At 44.2% G+C, this 20922-nt stretch overlaps 1 protein-coding gene across 3 annotated transcripts in view; it reads right to left on the bottom strand.

The window, feature by feature from the left end:
• Positions 1 to 15874: 15874 nt before the first annotated feature.
• The window catches only part of LOC126354651 (UDP-glucosyltransferase 2-like), a 77551-nt gene continuing 72503 nt past the window's right edge, over positions 15875 to 20922 (bottom strand). For all 3 annotated transcript variants that reach the window (XM_050004426.1, XM_050004427.1, XM_050004425.1), the window contains exon 7: positions 15875 to 16280. In XM_050004426.1, the coding sequence (XP_049860383.1) occupies positions 16004 to 16280 (277 nt within the window). In that variant the 3' untranslated portion in view covers positions 15875 to 16003. The remainder of the gene's footprint in view (positions 16281 to 20922) is intronic.

Raw genomic sequence — 20922 nt, 5'->3', positions numbered from 1 at the left:
GAAGTAAAGAAAGTTTTGTTTGCAAAATACTGCAGTAAAACAAACTCTGTCCTTCCCTTTTGTATTATTTCACCATGTGTTTGTGTACCCTTGTGTATTTGTGTTCTTCCTGTCTTTATATGTTTATCTGATAAGACTTATGTTGTAGAATTTTTCTAATATTCAGCTACATTCACTATGATGAGAAATACTGTTATCCTCATTAATTTGCAGTAATAATGTGTTATTTACTTTGTAAAGATGTTTAGATATTATTTATTCTGTTCTGTTTCAATGCTCTTGTGTAAAATTAATGTTTCGAAAACTATTCTCATTATTTTACTTATTTTCTTATGTCCAGTAACACTGATGCACATGTTTATTTCTAGTCTTTTGTAAAGCCTGTATTACTTCAAATGTTATCTGTACTATTATGTTCTTTAATGATGTATTTTATACCTTTGTAATTGTCTTCTTGTGATGTAAATTTATAATTGTATAGACACCAGTTCTTCAAATTAAGTTTCATTTCAGTGTACACATTTCTGTTGGTCATGGTATATGCACAAGCTGTAAAAAAAGAAACTGTTAGTGTTTGCACGTGTGTTAATAATTCAGCAAGGCACTGGTTAACAGCACTGCTGGTTCTAAGGTGAACCCCAAAAGCTTTGTGAGTGCACAAGTGGTGGTTTATGGACTTGCTATATTGTCCGCAAGACTCTTCGATGGTGATTGTGCACCTGCACAGTCGCAACAGATGGTTGCTGGCCGTCTCTACGACTACAGTGGATCTGCATCTTTGATGGCCCACCAATACCATTATTTCTACACGGACTGCAGTGGTTCTGCACCTCTGGTGGCCCACCAATACCGTAATCTCTAACAAGACTACAGTGGTCTACTCTGTGATGATCTACCTACCAATCAATTTCGACTGACCCTGCTGTTTGGTTTGTTCTGTTGTGGCTCGTTACCTGTCTGCATGTCAAGAGTCAGCCCTGTCTTTTCGTTGGAAGGACAACACTACTTCTTCAAGACAGCATGGAAATCCATTACTCCTGTGTGCAATTTCTTTTACTAATGAGACTTTGTGAAAAAACTGTAATTACTTTTGTGATAAATGATCAGGACTGCCTTTATGAGAACAATTTTCTTTTGACCAACAGTGCATCAATAAGTGTGTGCATTTGATATCTTTGTTATTGTAACTATGAAAAAATTTTTCTACTCTGTATTGGCCACTGCCCAAGACAATTTGAAAATTTTTTTGGGGGGGCTATGTAAGTAGGCTGTTAAGGTTTTTTTTTTTTTTTTTTTTTTTTTTGGTAACGTCACCTGTATGAAAATCACTGGCTGTGCTGTGTGCAGTCTGTGGCTGGTTTTCATTGTTTTTCGCTATTGTAGTGTTGGCCAGTTGGCTGCTCACAGTGCGTAGCGTTGCGCAGTTGGAAGTTGGAGGTGAGCCGCCATCAGTGGTGGATGTGGGGAGAGAGATGGCGGAGTTTTGAGAGCGGATGATCTGGACGTATGTTCATCAGAGACAGAGACAGTAAATTTGTAAGACTGGATGTCACGCACTGCTATATATATTATGACTTTTGAACGCTATTAAGGTAAATATATTGATTGTTCTTTATCAAAATCTTTCATTTGCTAACTATGCCTATCAATAGTTAGTGCCTTCAGTAGTTTGAATCTTTTATTTAGCTGGCATGAGTGGCGCTCTCTGTATTGCAGTAGTTCGAGTAACGAAGATTTTTGTGAGGTAAGTGATATGTGAAATGTATAGGTTAATGTTAGTCCGGGCCATTCTTTTGTAGGGATTATTGAAAGTCAAATTCCGTTGCGCTAAAAATATTGTGTGTCAGTTTAGTGTTGATCAGAATAGGTAAAGAGCGAAATGTCTGAGTACGTTCAAATAACGTACGGGGTCAACCAGCACAGTAATTTATAAATTTTTCTAAGGGGACGTTCAACGTGTGTCAACATCAAAATGTTTATCGTGACGTCAATCTATGGAACAAGGAAATAGCTAACTGTCATCAACAATCGGGGGAAAACTTGTTTGTGACTACTAACTGGATTTTTGTTTCCTAGAAAGTAGGTCGCCTTTGAATAGCAGCGGGAAAACCACGTTATAGTAATCCGGCCCAGGAATACTAACAACTTTCTGCCTGCAGGACAAAGGCATCGTTGTCTTAGCTATGAAAAGCTTCCCAGTTATTCTGAATCCAGACAGGGCTGTGATTGTGATTTCATGAGCGAATATCTGTGTGATGCGTCACTTCAGGTAGCCGATGGGGCACGGTGCGGCAGCGGGGATGGGCCAGTGATGCCAGTGATCGCCTCAGAGGCTGGTGGGGCCGCCACTGCGATGGCAAGCAGGTCATAGAGCCCGAAGAAAAAGACTGGCCGTGGTGCGTACGTCACACCACGTGACACTGCAGTGCCAGCATGTGCCTTCGGCGGAGAGCTAGTAACTATTTCAGATGATTTTAGTAATTCTTGACTGCCTGCGATCCGTAATTTTACAAGCATTTAAATGCCCGTAACTTACCGATTGCAGGCGACAAAATTAAGGCCTTAAATGGGTACCTTTCTAACTATATATTGATTTATATACTAAGATGGTATCTGTTCTTTCGGACATGTCCGAAAGGACAGATACCATCTTAGTACATATATAGTTAAGGCTCACCGGCCACTTGGCCATTTTCTTCTTCTGTGTGAATGCACAAACACTGCCCGAACTCTTACGGGAATCGGCAACGCGCCGCGAGTAATGAGTATAATGGGCAGGGGCACTACGAATGTAGTGCGGCACGATACGCTGAGAATGTGGGTTTCGCGGGAGCCGTGCCAGAGATAAATCCCTGCAGCCACGCTATCCTCTGTGTCCTCGGTGGCTCAGATGGAAAGTCGGCTCTCAGCCGTGGCAGCGTGCGGACGGCCCCGCGCGCCGGCCAGTGCTCTGCTGCAGGCGTTGTTTACTTCCGCGTCGTAGCTTTAAGGCTTGTGTCCGTCCACCGTGAACAACATGTCGAGCGCTTACCGCCGCGCGACCCTTAAAGTTTCCTTCCCAGGTGAACATGCGCGACCTTGTGCACATAAAGTTGAAACCTTCATACGAGAAGAACTTCGTTTAGATCCTAACCACGTTATCGGAATCCATTTTCGATCATGAGTAGTGTCGTTTATATTAAAATCACAAACACCGAGGTGTGTGAAGATGTTATTCGCCGCCATGCCAATGGACTTAAGTTCAAATACGCTGATGGTCACGTCGGAGCTGTAACACTTGAACTCGCAGAGTACGGTCAACGCACGATTACGGTGTTTGAACTACCTTTTGAAGTGCCAAAGGACGAAGTTCTCTCTGCGTTACAACCATACGGTTACGTCATTGGTTACGTAGAGGAAAAATGGCGAACCTCCACGACCTACAATGTCCTTAATGGTGTGCGTCAGGTCAAAACTGAACTGAAAAATATACCATCGTACCTGACAATTGGCGGGGTGCGAGCCATTGTCATGAACGACGGCCAACCCCGAACATGTGCGGGTTGTGGACAAGATGGCCACGTCAGATCCGCCTGCATGCCACGCCGCCTGGTTCAGACGCCGGTCGGCGAGGAAGCGTCCCCAGCGGTGATCACTCAGATCCCTGTTACATATGCCAAGGTTGCCCAGGAAGGTAGCACCTCTACACAGGGTCTTCCTGCTCCGTTGACGTCGTCTGATCAGGTAGATGCAACCGCTACTGAGATTCCTTCTGAGGTGCCACAGACACCAGATCCTGACCTGCCGAATGTTCGCAGCACTGTGACTGAAACTGCTACTGAGATGGACGTTGACTTGGGAGTGGTACCTACTTCTGCTTTCCTTCAGACTGGTCCGGAGTCAGACGAAAGCCATCCGCAATCAGACTCTGAACGACGTATTCGAAAACCAGGGTCTCTACAGATGGATACCAGGGGTGCAGACCCGAAGATGGACGACAAACCTCTCTTTGATGACCAGAAGGCCTTTGCGAACGACCCGCCACAGGCGACCACTGGCAACGAACACCCCTCCTTACTGGCGCCATCGCCCCCACAGGTCGACGTTGAAGAGAGCCTATCCGCTGAGCCGAAAACTACGTCTCCTCTCCACGTGGATGATGTGTATAGCCGATGCCCTACCGCAGTATCAGTCTCCTGGGCAGACGACGTGGAGATCGAAGGGACTGATGTGGACAGTGCTGATGATGGGGCGCCCTCATCGGTTGCGCCCTCAAACTCTCCACAATGGCAACCTCTTCAGCGGACCGGCAAGATCAACGACCTCTCGCTCCTGAAGGAGCCCCACCTGTGCCTGTGGGACTCCAACACCAGCATTATCGTGTCGCAACGATTAACCTCGCGACCATTCGTGCGTCCCACAAACTAGCGCTGCTCCGCGATATGATTTATGATGCGGACATAGATATTGCGCTTTTTCAGGAAGTGCATGTCGCCGATTTTTCACCACCAGATGGCTTCACGGCGCATCTTTCTCCCACTCCGGTCACCGGTAGTGGTGTTGCCATCATCTTACGAGAAGGTCTTCCTGCCGAAGATGTCCTATACCTCCCCAACTGCATAGGTATGGCCCTTACTCTCTTTGGTGTACGCATCGTCAGCATTTATGCGCCGTCGGGCTCCAGCTACCGTCGTGAACGCAATGCCATCTTCGCGAATGAAGTTACACCCCTTTTCATGGGACCACACGATGACTGGGTCATGGGTGGAGACCTCAACTACACCCAGCGACCTCAGGATCAACTGCCGCGTCACTCACCATGCGCAGCTCTGGAAACAGTCGTCACGAGGCTACAATTTGTCAACACGTGGAGACATGTTCACGGTGATCTAATTCAACACACTCGACAGGCTGAAAACAGGCCTGTTGCTTTCTCAGATCATGAGGCACACTTTTGTGATGATGTTCTCACAAGACAGGCAGTATTGCACGGACATGGTTTATGGAAACTGAACACGGCACTTCTGAATTCACCTGACTGGCGACTTCTAATAGAAGACACTTCGATCACATGTAATAGACGCCGTCCCACGTGTCCGTCTACCATATCCTGGTGGATCCAGTGTGCAAAACCTGCTCTTCGAAAAACTTTGAGCCGGTAAGGCAAAGATGTTGTAGCCTGGAGGAAGAGCACTATGGACTTCTACTACAGGATCCTACGAGAATTCTGCACGATGCCAGCCTCCCCTGAGCGCCATACAAGGATGAACCATGCTAAGGCACAAATCTCCAATCCTACGAGGAGGCATTTGGAAGGAGCGATAGTACGATCTCGTACTGCTGAACGCATACCTCATGAACATCCGTCGATGTACCGTATCATCCAGGAACGCCAAAATCGAAACCGAAAATTGATTCACGCCATAACAGACCAAGAAGGGCGTCGCTACGTAACGCAATCTGCAATATGCAATAGGGAATGTGCTTCACGCCCACTACCAGCAGCTCTAAGCCGCAATTCCACAGATCGAAGAAGTCTCACAGCTCAACTTCGGTGGTATCCCAGGAGATACGGCGATTGACTTGATGTCAAGTCCGCTATGCGATCCGGGCAGGAACCATCAATCGCTCCCCAGGCTCCGACGGTCTTCCCCTCGAATTTTATCGCACCTTCCGTGATTTGTTAGAGTCCACCTCCAACTCCATCTGTAGGGAACTGATGTCTCCGGACTTACCTGTGCCAGACGCTTTCATGGAAGGAATTATTATTCCTGTACATAAACCGCATGGTGTCAACAATATCAGTCATTATCGGCCCATCACCCTCCTTAACAGTGATATGAAAATCTTCACTCGCCTTTTGGCGGCACGACTTAACAACGTTGCCCGATACGTTGTGTCGCCAGACCAAGCATCTTTGGGAGGGGATAATAATATCCGCACGGCTTTATGCCGCTACAGGGATATGATCGCCGTTACCCAGGCACAGCGCCTGTCCAGGGCACTTGCGTCTTTGGACTTTAGTCAAGCTTTTGATAGGGTTGACCATTCGTTCCTTACGGCCGTTCTCCACCATATGGGTTTCCCAGTCGCCGTTATCACGGTAGTGATGCGCCTTCTGCGGGGTGCCTCTTCCAGGATTATGTACAATGGCAGACTCACTCCTCCGATAAAAATAGGTCGATCCGTACGTCAAGGTTGCCCTCTATCAGCGATTTTGTACACCTTTTCCTTGGAATCCTTGCTATGTGGACTAAGACAACGTTTGGTAGGGTTGTCCATACATCGCTACCGATTCTGTTGCACGGCCTATGCTGACGATGTAGTCATCTGTTTGCGTAATGCCGACGAGGTTCGAGCTGTTTTGACGTGGGTAGCGACTTATGGTGAGGCATCGGGTAGCTCTTTAAACGTACATAAGTCACAAGTTATGTTCGTTGGCACGGGACTTTCCGTGGAGTGCGTTACACCTCTCACCACCGTTGATACCATTCGCTGTTTGGGAATAGAGTTTTCATCTGATCTCCGGCGTTCAGCCACCATCAACTGCCGACGCCTCCTTTTAACGATCAGAGCAAGTCTTATGGACCATCGCCTTCGATCCCTAGATATTCTCCAACGAGCTCGATATGTAAATATATATATCGCAACCCGAGTTCCCCATGTAGCACAAGTTCTACTTTTTCCGCTTACTGTGGCACGTCGCATGTTGGCAGCGATGGCATCATTCGTCAGCTCTGGGCTGCTGTTCAAAGTTCACTATGCAACCCTTACTCTTCCCCGTGAACGAGGAAGGATAGGTCTGTTTCACGTGCCGGATAGAGCTCGCGCCCTATTTGTCAGCTCCCAGATGACGGTATGGACACGATGCCCAACGAGCCTCTCTGGTCTCCTCCTGTCGGCATATTCGCTGTTCTCACTGTCAGCCCCAGTGATGATCTCGGATGTTCCGGCCCAGTTCCATTATATACGATATTTCTTTCTTGAACTCAATTATCTATGCCTCACCTTAACAAGACAACTTTTACTCAAGACAAAGGCAGTATACAATGTCATCCAATTAGGTCGTCCACCTAACCGGATTGAACAAAAGTTCTCCTAGGTTGACTGGCGTCATGTATGGCGCGCGGTGTTCGCCTGTTACCTTGACACGAATGTTCAATCTGTCTGGTACCTAACTGTCAATGGTAAGCAAGTCAACCAATTTCGCCTTGATCGTATCCACCTCGCCCAATCACCTCTATGTTCTACGTGTGGAGTGCCAGACAATGATGAACATCGGTTTGTTTGCGGACCGGCGGCGGAGGTTTGGCACTTGGTTCGTAGTATTGTGGCTTTTCTAACGTGGGACATTCCGAATCGGATTACTCCCCTTTCATTATTATTTATGGAACGTGACTATTTTCCTCGTACAAAGACCAATGCTTTGAATTGGATTCGCGGACATGCCATTCACTACCTATTTGGATAAGCTGTAGACTCTGTACTCGATTTTTGGACATACCTCAATGACCGTCATCATGTCGTTGTCTGTCACCCAAAATACAAACAATTTTTCACAAACTTCCTTGGGAGTGCTTTCCACGACCCGCCTCGCAGCTGGAAGGTGTTAAGCCAAGAGAGAAGAAGGTTCCTGTTTGAACCAATGAACATTTCTGAACAATTTAACGGAACACATCAATTTCGAGAAGACGTGACTCAACATATTACCAGCGGGGCGCAAAAGGCCTCTGATCAATTACACAACAAAACGAAAAAAAAGAAATAAAAAGAAAGGAAAAGAGAAAAAAATAAAAATAAAAACAATAAAAATAAAATTCAGAAAAAGAAAGATTTTGTTTGTTTGTGAGGATAACCCTAACTTTGATTTCCCATATTTCCCCTGGTATATAGGTAGCTCTCTGGAGTAGGTTTAGTCAGGAGCCAGCGCCTGAAGTGTACCAGATTTTTTTTGTTATAGGGTGAAAAGTGGCGGTGGCACTTAGGTTTTTTGTAGTTCGAAAAGAAAAAAAGAAAAAACTACAAATTAAGAAAAAAAGAAAAAAGAAAAAAGAAAAAATTAAAAAAAGAAAAAGTGGTTAACGGAAAAACTCAAAAAAGAAGATGGATAGAGCGTCTGCCATGGAAGCAGAAAGTCCCGGGTTCGAGTACCGGTCGGGACACACATTTTCATCTGTCCCCATTGACGTATGTCGAGCAGCTAATGGTGTTCATTTCATTACACATTGATTTCCCATGGATCCAAGCCTTCACGAAATGTGGTGTACAAGTCGACTAGTGTGACGTCACAATTTTTTTTCTGAACCCGTGTTTCTCGTTAGCCCTGGTGCATGTCGTTGGGTGAGCTGTAGGCGTCAACCACTGGTGCTTTGGTAATCGTGTCCGGACTGGCCTCTCTGGCATGGGGGGAGGCTATATGCAGCTTGCTCACCAGTCCTACCCCTTGACCAAGAGCTATCAATAACTGAGCTGCCAGGTTTAGCACGCCATGGGTACAGCGCACTAGTCTTCTTAAACAGCCACAGCACCACAGTTTTCACCCGCTCCCTTATCGGCAAATGCCACCCGCATTCCGGGAGAGCGCATTCACTCTCCGTCCTTCGCCCCCTACTATGCCAGGTTCCCAACAAAGGCCAGGGACCCGGTCCTACTCAGGTGCCGGGCCAGTCCCCCAGACGTTCGGAGGTCTGGACCCATCTAACCTGACCAGGCACATGTCACCACGCCCCGGCTTGGCAGAGCATATCTCGGAGTCCAAGACAAGGCGAGTGGCCTTCGCCGACTTGGGGCAAGGTCCCACTACAGCAAATGCAGCCATCAGAACCAGTGTAAAAGTTGTTAAGCACACCGTCACGCCCCTACACTGCAGTTGCCCGAAGGCTTAACAGCTCCACCTCAAGAAGGCAGGTAAGGGCACTTGAAAAGGAGAGGCTGTTTCAGACGCATCCTTCCCCACACTGCCTTTAAAACCGAGAGCCCGCACAGCTTGAGGGCCCACAGTACGAGACAGCCGGAGCTGTTCCATGTTAATATCCCAGAAAATGGGACCACACACCGATCCCTGGGGACAACCACGGGATACTCTTTTAGATACGACGGCTCCAGGAACCGCGTATCGTGTCGTTTATCGTGTCGTTTATGGAAACCCGGAATCTACTCTGTAGGAGTCAACATGGATTCCGGAAACAGCGATCGTGTGAGACCAAAACTCGCTTTATTTGTTCATGAGACCCAGAAAATATTAGATACAGGCTCCCAGGTAGATGCTATTTTCCTTGACTTCCGGAGGGCGTTCGATACAGTTTCGCACTGTCGCGTGATAGACAAAGTAAGAGCCTGCGGAACATCAGACCAGCTGTGTGGCTCGATTGAAGAGTTTTTTGCAAACAGAACACAGCATTTTGTTATCAATGGAGAGACATCTACAGACGTTAAAGTAACGTCTGGCGTGCCACAGGGGAGTATTATGGGACCATTGCTTTTCACAATATATATAAATGACCTAGTAGATAGTGTTGGAAATTCCATGCAGCTTTTCGCGGATGATTCTGTAGTATACAGAGAAGTTGTAGCATTAGAAAATTGTAGCGAAATGCAGGAAGATCTGCAGCGGATAGGCATTTGGTGCAGGGAGTGGCAACTGACCCTTAACATAGACAAATGTAATGTATTGCGAATACATAGAAAGAAGGATCGTTTATTCTATGATTATATGATAGCGGAACAAATACTGGTAGCAGTTACTTCTGTAAAATATCTGGGAGTATGCGTGAGGAGCGATTTGAAGTGTAATGATCATATAAAATTAATTGTTGGTAAATCGGGTACCAGGTTGAGATTAATTGGGAGAGTCCTTAGAAAATGTAGTGCATCAGCAAAGGAGGTGGCTTACAATACACTTGTTCGACATATACTTGAGTATTGCTCATCAGTGTGGGATCCGTAGCAGATCGGGTTGACGGAGTAGATAGAAAAAATCCAAAGAAGAACAGCGCGTTTCGTCATAGGGCATTTGATAACAGTGATAGCGTTACGGAGATGTTTAGCAAACTCAAGTGGCAGACTCTGCAAGAGAGGCGCTCTGCATCGCGGTGTAGCTTGCTCATCAGGTTTCGAGGGGGTGCGTTTCTGGATGAGGTATCGAATATATTGCTCCCTTCTATTATACCTCCCGAGGAGATCACGAATGTAAAATGAGAGAGATACGAGCGTGCGAGCGCGCACGGAGGCTTTCAGACAGTCGTTCTTCCCGCGAATCATACGCGGCTGGAACAGAAAAGCAAGTTAATGACAGTGGCACGTAAAGTGCCCCCCGCCACACACCGTTCGGTGGCTTGCGGAGTATAAATGTAGATGTAGATGTAGATGTAGATGTAGATGTAGATGCCAGAGTGATCACAGCAGTCTACAGAGGTGGCGAGAGACAGCGTTACGGCGAATTCTGAACGGGACACATTACTTCGCAGGCGCACCAGCGGGAGATGCTACGACTTGGACTGCAGTACAAGCCAACTTGCGTCTTCGTAACGACCTTTGGCATCCTGCGCAACAATCTTTGGCAACAGGAATCTCTATGGCAGCCTATTACCTCGGTGAAATACGTGACAGTGGACAGTTTACAAATGGTTCAAATGGCTCTGAGCACTATGGGAATTAACTTCTGAGGTCATCAGTCCCCTAGAACTTAGAACTACTTAAACCTAACTAACCTAAGGACATCACACACATCCATGCCCGAGGCAGGATTCGAACCTGCGACCGTAGCGGTCACGTGGCTCCAGACTGTAGCGCCTAGAGCAGGCTCGGCCACTCCGGCAGGCGGGCAGTTCACAATATTATGGCTGTTGCTACAGGCCTCTTAAACTTTTTAAAATGGTTTTGCAAATAGTAAATAATATTTTTTATCGTGTTAAAGTCCAGTATCAGGATTTTCTGTGTATTCAGGCGCTATGTGCCGATAGTGGTCGTTGTTATACGGATCGCATGAGGAAACAGTGAGTGGAGCTTTCCTTTTATAATCCATAGCCCTTGCTGGTTAGTTTACAACTCATGTAGCTTATGGAGCAGTTACTTCCACGTACTGGCTCCTCCCGTCATCTGGGTAATACATTCCTTATGTCGCTGTTACGTTAGTTCTTAGGTGGCTAATAGTAAGTCATTCATGACCAACTGGGAATGTTACGTATTTCTCAGCTTTACCCTATGGATTGTTGTGGGGCGGCGAAGAAGTTGTCGAATGAGTTGTTTGAATGTTCGTTTCACGTAACAGACTATTGCCGATGCAACATATGTGGGACGGCGAAGAAGTCGTTGTTTAATGTTGAATGAAAGTTGAACATTGCCACCTTAAATCACGCGAGCCTGGCAACTAATTTGGTGGCCAGTCAGAAAGCGAAGGGAAACTTACTGACCTTAGTTCCCAGTCTGCACGGCCACATTCCTGTACAGCCCAGCTAAACGAAAAATATCCATAGTTCTTCACGGGATTAGGGCTGCTTCAATAAAATTTAAAGTTCCAAACAAGATTTTATTATCTTAAAGGCTCACACAAATTACTCGAAACTTCTGAAAATGCTAAAGACATTAAATATTGTTAATTCAGCCAATCGTTTAATAGTTCAGAGGCGACTTCTACAGCAAGTTCCTCCCGAATAGTTCATTACTCTAACTAACGGTGCTCTATTAATAGTTCGCAATAATGTTAAAAAAAAAGATTAATGCTCGCCTTTAAAGTGGAGTTAGTCACCACTTGCCACGCGGAATTATACTTCACACGGACGGCACAATAACAGTTTGTTACCGAAGTCTAAACGATCCAGGACGGTGTACAGTCCTCGCGATTTTCAATGTCCGTTTACATTGCTAAGTACGCGCCTGTCACAGCCCGCTATGACGTCACCCGAGGCGAGGCGCGATCGGACGTTAAGCTCGCGTGGACTAGGCGTTGGTCTAATGCGGAGTGAGCTTACTACTGCCTCTGCCGCTCTTTTTATATAGCTCCGGCGCGTACCGCCAAGAGAGCATCTGTTCTTTCCGTTCCCATGCAGATGCCTGCAGCCTCCAAATGATCGCTATCTCAGGCACATAATCTTAAATATCACATTTAATAATAGCTTTACAAACTTCTCAATTTTTGTATACATACATCTGAGCAGTACAGAAGCACGTAGAAAATCTCAGCCCGCTAAAATTAAAACTTTACTCTCTAGAATTTTTACAATGGAACTAACGGTAGATTGTTACCTCTGAACCATAGCTTTATCAAGACTTGTATCAGCTGTTAATTATGCTACAAGACTAAAACTTGGTGTAGCTTTGTTAATTGTCCTATCTGATCATTGGTCTTAAAGAATTTGTTTTATCATTAAAATTTAAAGTACTTAATCTATAATGCTTATGTACATTTTACTCACAAAAGTAGTTTTTACTAAATTACTAAAAAACTAGAAGAGGTAACTGATTGTGGTATTTCCATTATTATTATTAGGGTGAACTGAAGCATCCTACCAATTTTCAATATTGTAGCTCTATTATTTCGCGCCTCTGATTTTTCCGAAAAACGCGGATTCTGGAGTCAATTTTAGTTTTATGGTTTTGGAAACCAGCACCACTCATTAATGACTTCTTACTGCACCTTCTCACCAAATTTTGGCTTCCTAGCGTCATTATTTAGCGCCTCCTATTTTTCTTTCAAAACGTGAATTTTACGTAAACTATTAATTTTATAACATTAAGATTTGTTACCTGAAACATTATTACATAGAACTATACTTTAACAAAGTTTTACACACAAATCTTAATTTTTACTTTTATGTTAAATGTGGTGCAATACTATATGCAGGCGCGTTACGATGACGTGACGCTACTAGCAGTGAACTAGGGTAAGTCCCGTGCACTCGCTCGCCTCTGTATCTTATACATGATACAGCGCTTGCTTTGCTTCATTGTGTTATAGACCGAAACCAGTAACCAAAATTAAAAATTGGTAGTGATCTAACCTGTACTTTAAAGAAATATTAAGGACGATCGTTGTGTTCCATAATGATTGGAGTATGAGAGAATGTTGAGAATAAAAGAAGTGAAAAATCCTGCTTGTTAACAGCTTAAATCAGATAGGTCGTCGAAGTATTTTATTGGGATGAGAAGTAACCTGTGATACGTGTTACATGTGCCCACGTCTTCCGCTCGTATACGTTACAGGAAAGAACCATCCAGTCATTAGCTTCCTTTTATATAGCATATCACAAGTATCCTTTTAGCCCAGACAAAGAAGCTTAAAAAGGTCGAAGGGAGGGAAAAATTCGTGTAGTCACCAATTTTTGTACAGTGGTAGGGGGTAGTGCCATGTAACACTAAAAATCCTGACCGGTGAGACATGAGTCGGAGGCTTTTAACGGTCTTTTTTTTCTTCAATGACTTGAAAACCTGGCTTCTACTGAACGTGTTTCACGATTAGAAGTTCAACTACATTAAATTTTCCACAAAATACATCATATCATTTTTTCTATAGGAGTAATAATTTCCGCTTTGTATGGCTGGAGAAACCGTAGATTATTGAAAATATCATTTTAATGGTATAAAATAAATGTTTATTGTTAAATGCATTGACTTTAAAACAAATATTTAATGTGTGTATCTCATTTCAGTAAGGTAGAACCCTATTAAGTAATTAAGTGTGTGAACGATGAGTGGCAGCTTGGAAGAGACTGGCGACATGGGAGCGGTGTAGTCACGTGAGAGAAGGTGGTCCGCCGGATTGTTGTCTTCATGCACTTACCTCCGTCGTAAGTCTGCAAACTGAAGAGTCACACGCGAATCCCCACTCTCTCTACCTCAGTACGTCGCAGTGAGAAACTAAGGGTGCCTCACAAAGTCATGACGGGCCTTCCACAGCTCGCCTTGTGAATCGTGTCGACGCAGTGTGCAAACACACTTCGGGTGTGTTTATTTTCCACAAAGTGTGTTAACACAACTTGGAATAGACATATGAGTTATTAACAATATTAAGGCAACAAATATATGTTCACCAATTATCTGTACGCATTGCTCTACACGTTGGAGGACAAAATGACTCTTAGTTATCCTGTATGGCAGTTGTAGCGTTGTTCCGGGAAAGGCGACTTACACGACCAACAAATGCTGCTCGCTATTCAGTCTGGAGACAGACAATACCTCCTCAGCATTTCCTGTTCAATTCCCTTATGTGAGTAGAGAAAATAATTTCACTGAGCTCATATTTACATAGTGGAGTTAGTTTCACTTCATTAAGTACATACTTACTTATATTTGTTAAGTGAACTTTTTGCGTAAAACGCTTTCCTGTAAACTACGGCAGATAAGTATTTGATTAGTATTTTGTAGTCAGTGACCTGTGTGCTGTTGATCAGAAAGAGAGCAGATTGATGATTGTGGCATCTAGCTGTTGTCTCTCGGGCCAGCCAGAGTGGCCAAGCGGTTCTAGGCGCTACAGTCTGGAACCCCGCAACCAGTAAGGTCGCAGGTTCGAATCCTGCCTTGGGCATGGATGTGTGTGATGTCCTTAGGTTAGTTAGGTTTAAGTAGTTCTAAGTTCTAGGGGACTGATGACCTCAGCAGTTGAGTCCCCTAGGCTCAGAGCCACTTTTTTGTTGTCTCTCGGTGACAGTGTAATGTGAAGGCGTGTCTCCAGGTTGTAATCACTTGTGCTAAATTAATGAACGACCGGAGAGTTTCTGCACTTCTCTCACCGTTAAGTGTGCTACTGATAGACGGCATAAATATCTTTCATTCCGGAATTTCCGACACTTATAGAGTGGATTGCACTTAGTGAGTCCACTTACCAGATACCCACACTATATCTTGCAGGCTGAGTGTCAATACTGCCAATAGAATGGTACTGATCATGATCAAGTATAGAAGAGCAAACTGCTGTAGTGCGTTTCTTGACTTATTACAACAATTGAAGTTCTATAACCAGCTATGGTTTGCTTTTAACGCAGAGGGATCCAACTGAAGCCTGTGGGTTTCTTCAGATGATGGGAGAACTGAGGTTGGGATGATAAATTTTATACCTGTCATGATGTGAAAAGTATTCCAAGCATTGGTGGTGCATAAAATGAAATCAACTTGTCGATTACATACCGACAGCATGTTACTCTTGGGTCAGGATCTTCAGTGTGGTATAGAGTTGACAGCTTCAGCTGTTGAGACGTTTTACGTAACAGTGCACTTAATAACTGCAAATATGTACTAATTTAGGAAGTGAAGTTACTTATCTACTCAGATACGCTAACTGGACAACAAATGCTGGGCCAGTATTGCTCATATGTAGACCGAAAATGGAGCACCATAGTGGTGATGGGGCTTTTCCTTTCGTGGAACAGTGCAACAGCTGCTGTAGTATAATTAGTCACTCTTCCCTCAGTTCCACTTCACTTCCTGTCACATAGTGCTGCAGCGAGACTAGCGGGTTCATCCGCTTGGTCTTTGTTTTTAGGCCTCAGAGAGCGTCAATTAGTGCAGTCACGTACTGCTATGGTGGGTATTCTTAACAATACTAGAGAAACGTTGCTGGCAACACATATTATTGACAGCAAAGCAAGAAATTTGATTGAAATGTAACTTTAATTTTATGTAAAAAGATATTTTAGACTACAACAGTGATACGAAGGATAGCAGTATCTGAAGAGATGAGGAGCTGATAAGATACGATTGGACTTAGTATGCAAGGCACTGATTTATGCTATCCTAACTGAATATGTAATCCCCAGATCTTCAAGCTGGGTGACATTTCATTTGTTCACAGATACTGCCATATATTTTATACAGCACATGCACAATGATTTAGTTATATAGAAAACCAGTTTCTAAATGCATATACTTGATATGTTCCTTTTGTTCGCTTATGAAGTTCTGATGAAATGTCAATGGCTCTTCAATTTTGACACTTGTATCATTACACTGAATATACATTCAACCAGCTTGCACAGAACAAACACACAGACAGTTGTGCTGCAAGATAAAGGAATATCAGACAGCAACAGTTTCACTGTTTCTTCTGTTTGCTGGGTCGAGTGAGCCACGTGAGCAGCCACAGAGTCAGCTTGTAGAGGACGAACGCCGCGACGGCCGCCACAGCCAGTATGAAGGCTATGACGTCGAGCAGCAGCAGCTGCCACCAGTGCAGGTCGAGGGCTGCGCTGCGCAGGTGAGGCGCCCCCTGGTGGCGGATCACGTACTCCACCCACCACACCGCCCTCTCCAGGGACGTGCTCTGGTTCTCCCGGTAGATGGCAGAGAAGCGCTTCATATTCTCCTGGTAGCTGCAACAGAGAAAGGGAGTTGCATTTGGAGAAATTATCATAGCAGTGCTTCTGACAAGCAGAACCCAAAAAGACTGAGCTATATAAAACATTCAAAATAGCCACTGGATGTTTAAAAATAGTCTTCTTCTTTGTAAATAATGTCGACATACGTCAATAATAGAATCTACATCTGCATCTACATGGATACTCTGCAAATCACATTTAAGTGCCTGGCAGAGTGTCCATAAAACAGCCTTCATAGTTCTCTATTATTCCAATCTCGTATAGCGCGCGGAAAGAATGAACACCTATATCTTTCCGTGCGAGCTCTAATTTTGCTTATTTTATAGTGGTGATCGTTCCTCTCTACGTAGATCGGTTTCAACAAAATATTTTAACATTTGGAGAAGAAGGTTGGTGATCGGAATTTCGTGAGAAGATTTCGTCACAACGAAAAACGCCTTTCTATTAATGATGTCCAGCCCAAATCCTGTATCATTTCTGTGACACTCTCTCCCATATTGCGGGATAATACAAAACGTGCTGCCTATCTTTGAACTTTTTCGATGTACTCCGTCAGTCCTATCTGGTAAGGATCCCACACCGCGCAGCAGTGTTCTAAAAGAGGACGGACAGTCTCCTTCTTAGGTCTGTTACATTTTCTGAGTGTTGTGCCAATAAAACGCGGTTTTTGGTTGGCCTTCCCTACAACATTTTCTGTGTGTTCCTTCCAATTTAAGTTGTTCGCAATTGTAATACCTAGGTATTTATTTGAATTTACGGCTTTCAGATTAGACTGATTTATCGTGTAACAGAAGTTTAACGAGTTCCTTTTAGCACTCATGTGGATGACCTCACACTTTTCGTTATTTCGGGACAACTTTCACTTTTCGCACCATTCAGATACCTTTTTTGATTGGTTTTGCAGTTTGTTTTGATCTTCTGATGACTTTATTAGTCCATAAACGACAGCGTCATCTGCAAACAACAGAAGATGGCTGCTCAGATTGTTTCCCAAATAGTTTATATAGATAAGGAACAGCAAAGGGCCTGTAACACTACATTGGGAAACGCCAGAAATCACTTTACTCGATGACTTTCTGTCAGTTACTACGAACTGTGACTTCTCTGACAGGAAAGCAAAAAACCAGTAACATAACTGAGACAATATTGCATAAACACGCAATTTCACTACGAGCCGCTTGAGTAGTACCGTGTCAAAAGCCTTCTGGAAATCCAGGAATACGGAATCGATGTGAAATCCCTTGTCAATAGCACTTCATGTGAATAAAGTGCTAGTTGTGTTTCACAGTAACGATGTTTCGTAAACCCATGTTGACTGTGTATCAATGGACCGTTTTCTTCGAGGTAATTCGTACTGTTTGAGCACAATATATGTTCCAAAATCTTCCTGCATATCGACGTTAACTATATGGGCCTGTAATTTAATTGATTACTCCAGCTACCTTTCTTGAATATTAGTGTGACCTGTGCAACTTTCCAGTCTTTGTTTACGGATCTTTCGTCGAGCGAACGGTTTTATATATGATTGTTAAGTATGGAGCTAATGCATCAGCATACTCTGAAAGGAATCTAATTGGTGTACAGACTGGACCAGAATACTTGCTTTTATTAAAAGATTCTTCACTACTCTGAGGATATTTATTTCTACGTTACTCATGTTGGCAGTTGTTCTCGATTCGAATTCTGGAATATTTACTTCGTCTTCTTTTGTGAAGACATTTCGGAAGGCTGTGTTTAGTATCTCCGCTTTGGCAGCACTTTCTTTGATAGTATCTCCATTGCTATCGCTCAGAGAAGGCACTGATTGTTTCTTGCCGCTAAAATACTTCACATACGACCACAATCTCTTTGGATTTTCTAGCAGGTTTAGACACAAAGTTTCGGTTTGGAAACTGTCATAAGCATCTCGCATTGAATTCCGCGTTAAGTTTCGATCTTCTGCAAAAGATCGCCAATCTTGGAGATTTTGCGTCTGGTTAAATTTGGCATGTTTGTTTCGTTATTTCTGCAACAGTGTTCTAAACCGTTTTGTGTACCAAGGAGAATCAGCTCCGTCGTTTGTTAATTAATTTTGAAAAAACTCTCAGTTACTGCCGATACTATTTCTTTGAATCTAAGACACATCTGGTCTACACTTATGTTATTAATTTTGGATGAGTGGACATTGTCTCTCAGGAAGGCGTCAAGTGTATTTTATCTGCTTTTTGGAATACGAATATTTTTCGCTTATTTTTCGAGAAATTTGGGGATTACAATATTCAATATCGCTACGACAACCCTGTGTTCACTAATCTCTGAACCCGTTTTCATGCTCAGGATTATTTGTTGCTAAGACAACCGATTACTATTCGTGTGGGCTAATGAACTAACTGCTCGAAATAAGTTTCAGAGACTGCGTATAGCAAAATTTCGGATGATATTTCACGCGTACCTCCGAAATTCAACATGTATTTTCGCCAACATATCGAGAGTAGATTAAAGTCACCACCAACTATTATCGTATAAGTCGGGTAAGAGTTTGAAATCAAACTCAAGTTTTCTTTGAACATTTCAGCAACTGCATCATCTGAAATGGGAAGTCGGTAAAAGGATCCAATTGTTATTTTATTCTGGTTGCCTACAATGACCTCTGCCCATACTAACTCACAGGAAGTGTATACTTCAATTTCGCGACAAGTTAAACTACTTCTGACAACAACAAACACGCCACCGCCAACCGTGTTTAGCCTATCCTTTCGGAACACCGTTAGGATCTTCGCAAAAATTTCGGCTGAGCTTATATCCGGCTTTAGCCAGCTTTCAGTGCCTACAACGATTTGAACATCAGTGCTTTCTATTAGCGATTGGAGGTCTGGTACTTTCCCAACACAGCTACGACAATTTACAACTGTCATACCAACAGTTCCTGTATCTACGTTCTTCCTGTGTTCAGCCTGCGCCATTTGTGACTGACGACCTTATTGTGCTTTTCCGAGATCCTCTAACCTAAAAAACCGCCCATTCCACGCCACATAGCCCCTGCTACCCGTTTAGCCGCCTCCTGCGTGTAGTGGACAACTGACCTATTCAGTTGAACCGCATACCCAGCCACGCTTTGGCGCAGGTCGAGCAGCCTATACGGTCACAGAACCGTCTGAGATCTTTCAAGTAAGACTGGCAGACTTTACCACTTGTGTTAGCTGTTCGAAACCAGATTGAATCTCTTTTGATCCAAAGCGACACACATCGTTGGTACTGACGTGAGCAACCACCTGCAGTTGGCTGCACCCTGTGCTCTTCATGGCATCTAGGAGGACCCTTTCCACATCTGGAATGACTGCACCTGGTATGCACACGGAGTGCACATTGGTTTTCTTACCCTTCTTGTCAGCCAAGTCCCTAAACGCGCCTCACGTTGGAGCTCCCAACGTCCAATAATCCCACTCTCTGCGATTGCCCAGATCTTGCAGGCTGAGTGATTTCCTCTGAAACGGGACAGGCGACAGCACCTGTCTTAGCGACAGTGATAGCCACAGACAGCACCTGGAGTCTGTTTGTCAGACAAACTGGGGAGGCCTTAGGTGCGGCCGCCTGGAAAGTCTTTCACCGCATGCTTCGCCCCGGGGCTACCTCCCACTCTACCACAGGTGAGGGATCAGCCTCAGTGCGAGCAGTAACTGGGTTGGCAACTGGTGAGGTCCGATTGGGGGACAGACGAGCTGGACGTCCCTTGGTTCCCTGTGGCTGGCCTACAACAATGGTGCCCATCCACTGCAGCTTCAAGCTGTGTAACCAAAGCCATCACAGCCTGGAGCTGAGAGCGAAGTGTCACAAACTCTGCTCACATATGCACACAACAATCGCTGTCCATACTAAAGGCCATGGAAAACTACGCAGATAAATGGACTATAGGCACGTGCTAAGCGACTCTACTGTAGACCATGACGAAAACGCACGAACTATGTCTAATAATACGCAGGTATTCAAAAATCTAACTACCGAAGCGCTCAAGTGAAACTAATCATTTTTGTACAATAATTTATTTGTTGATTATCGTCCTTTTTATATGATACATTTAAACACAGTACATATTACAATTTACACTTGTACTTGTCAATGGAAGTATTCCATGTTACAGTTCCAAAGTTTCCACGTCATTTCATAATTCTAGATAAGACTCTAAAATTCTCTGCACTAATTCTACTACCTTATCAACGGGAGTTGTTTACACTTTTGAGACGAACTTGAACAGAATAGTCCAGAGGTCTGGTGATTCTGGAACCACTGTAGAGGCCCTGCTTTACTTGCGCATCCCGGACAGTATTTTCGCATTAGGTGTCCTCTTACACCAGCAGTAAGTTGTGACAACCCCATCATGTGCCACATTCCATTGTCTATTGACGATCGGCATAATTTCAACACAATTAGCTGGGTAGTTAACCGAATAGTTTACGTTTCGAATACATTTGTCCTGGGTAGGACAATACTTCATGCGGATGTCAGGGCAGCTGGGAGCCACACACTTGCAGTTACCTCGCATATGACTCTTTTGCAGGCTCATGTGCAGTAGGAAGTTTTCGGTTCTATGACCATACTTTCGACTGTGTCTGTTATTGCTCTTAATTACCTTACACGCAGTATCTATGTAATTAAATTG

Source organism: Schistocerca gregaria, chromosome 3, assembly GCF_023897955.1.
Source record: "Schistocerca gregaria isolate iqSchGreg1 chromosome 3, iqSchGreg1.2, whole genome shotgun sequence".
NCBI lineage: Eukaryota > Metazoa > Arthropoda > Insecta > Orthoptera > Acrididae > Schistocerca > Schistocerca gregaria.
Note: the sequence above shows the minus strand (reverse complement) of the source record. Positions and strands in the feature narration are given on the sequence as shown.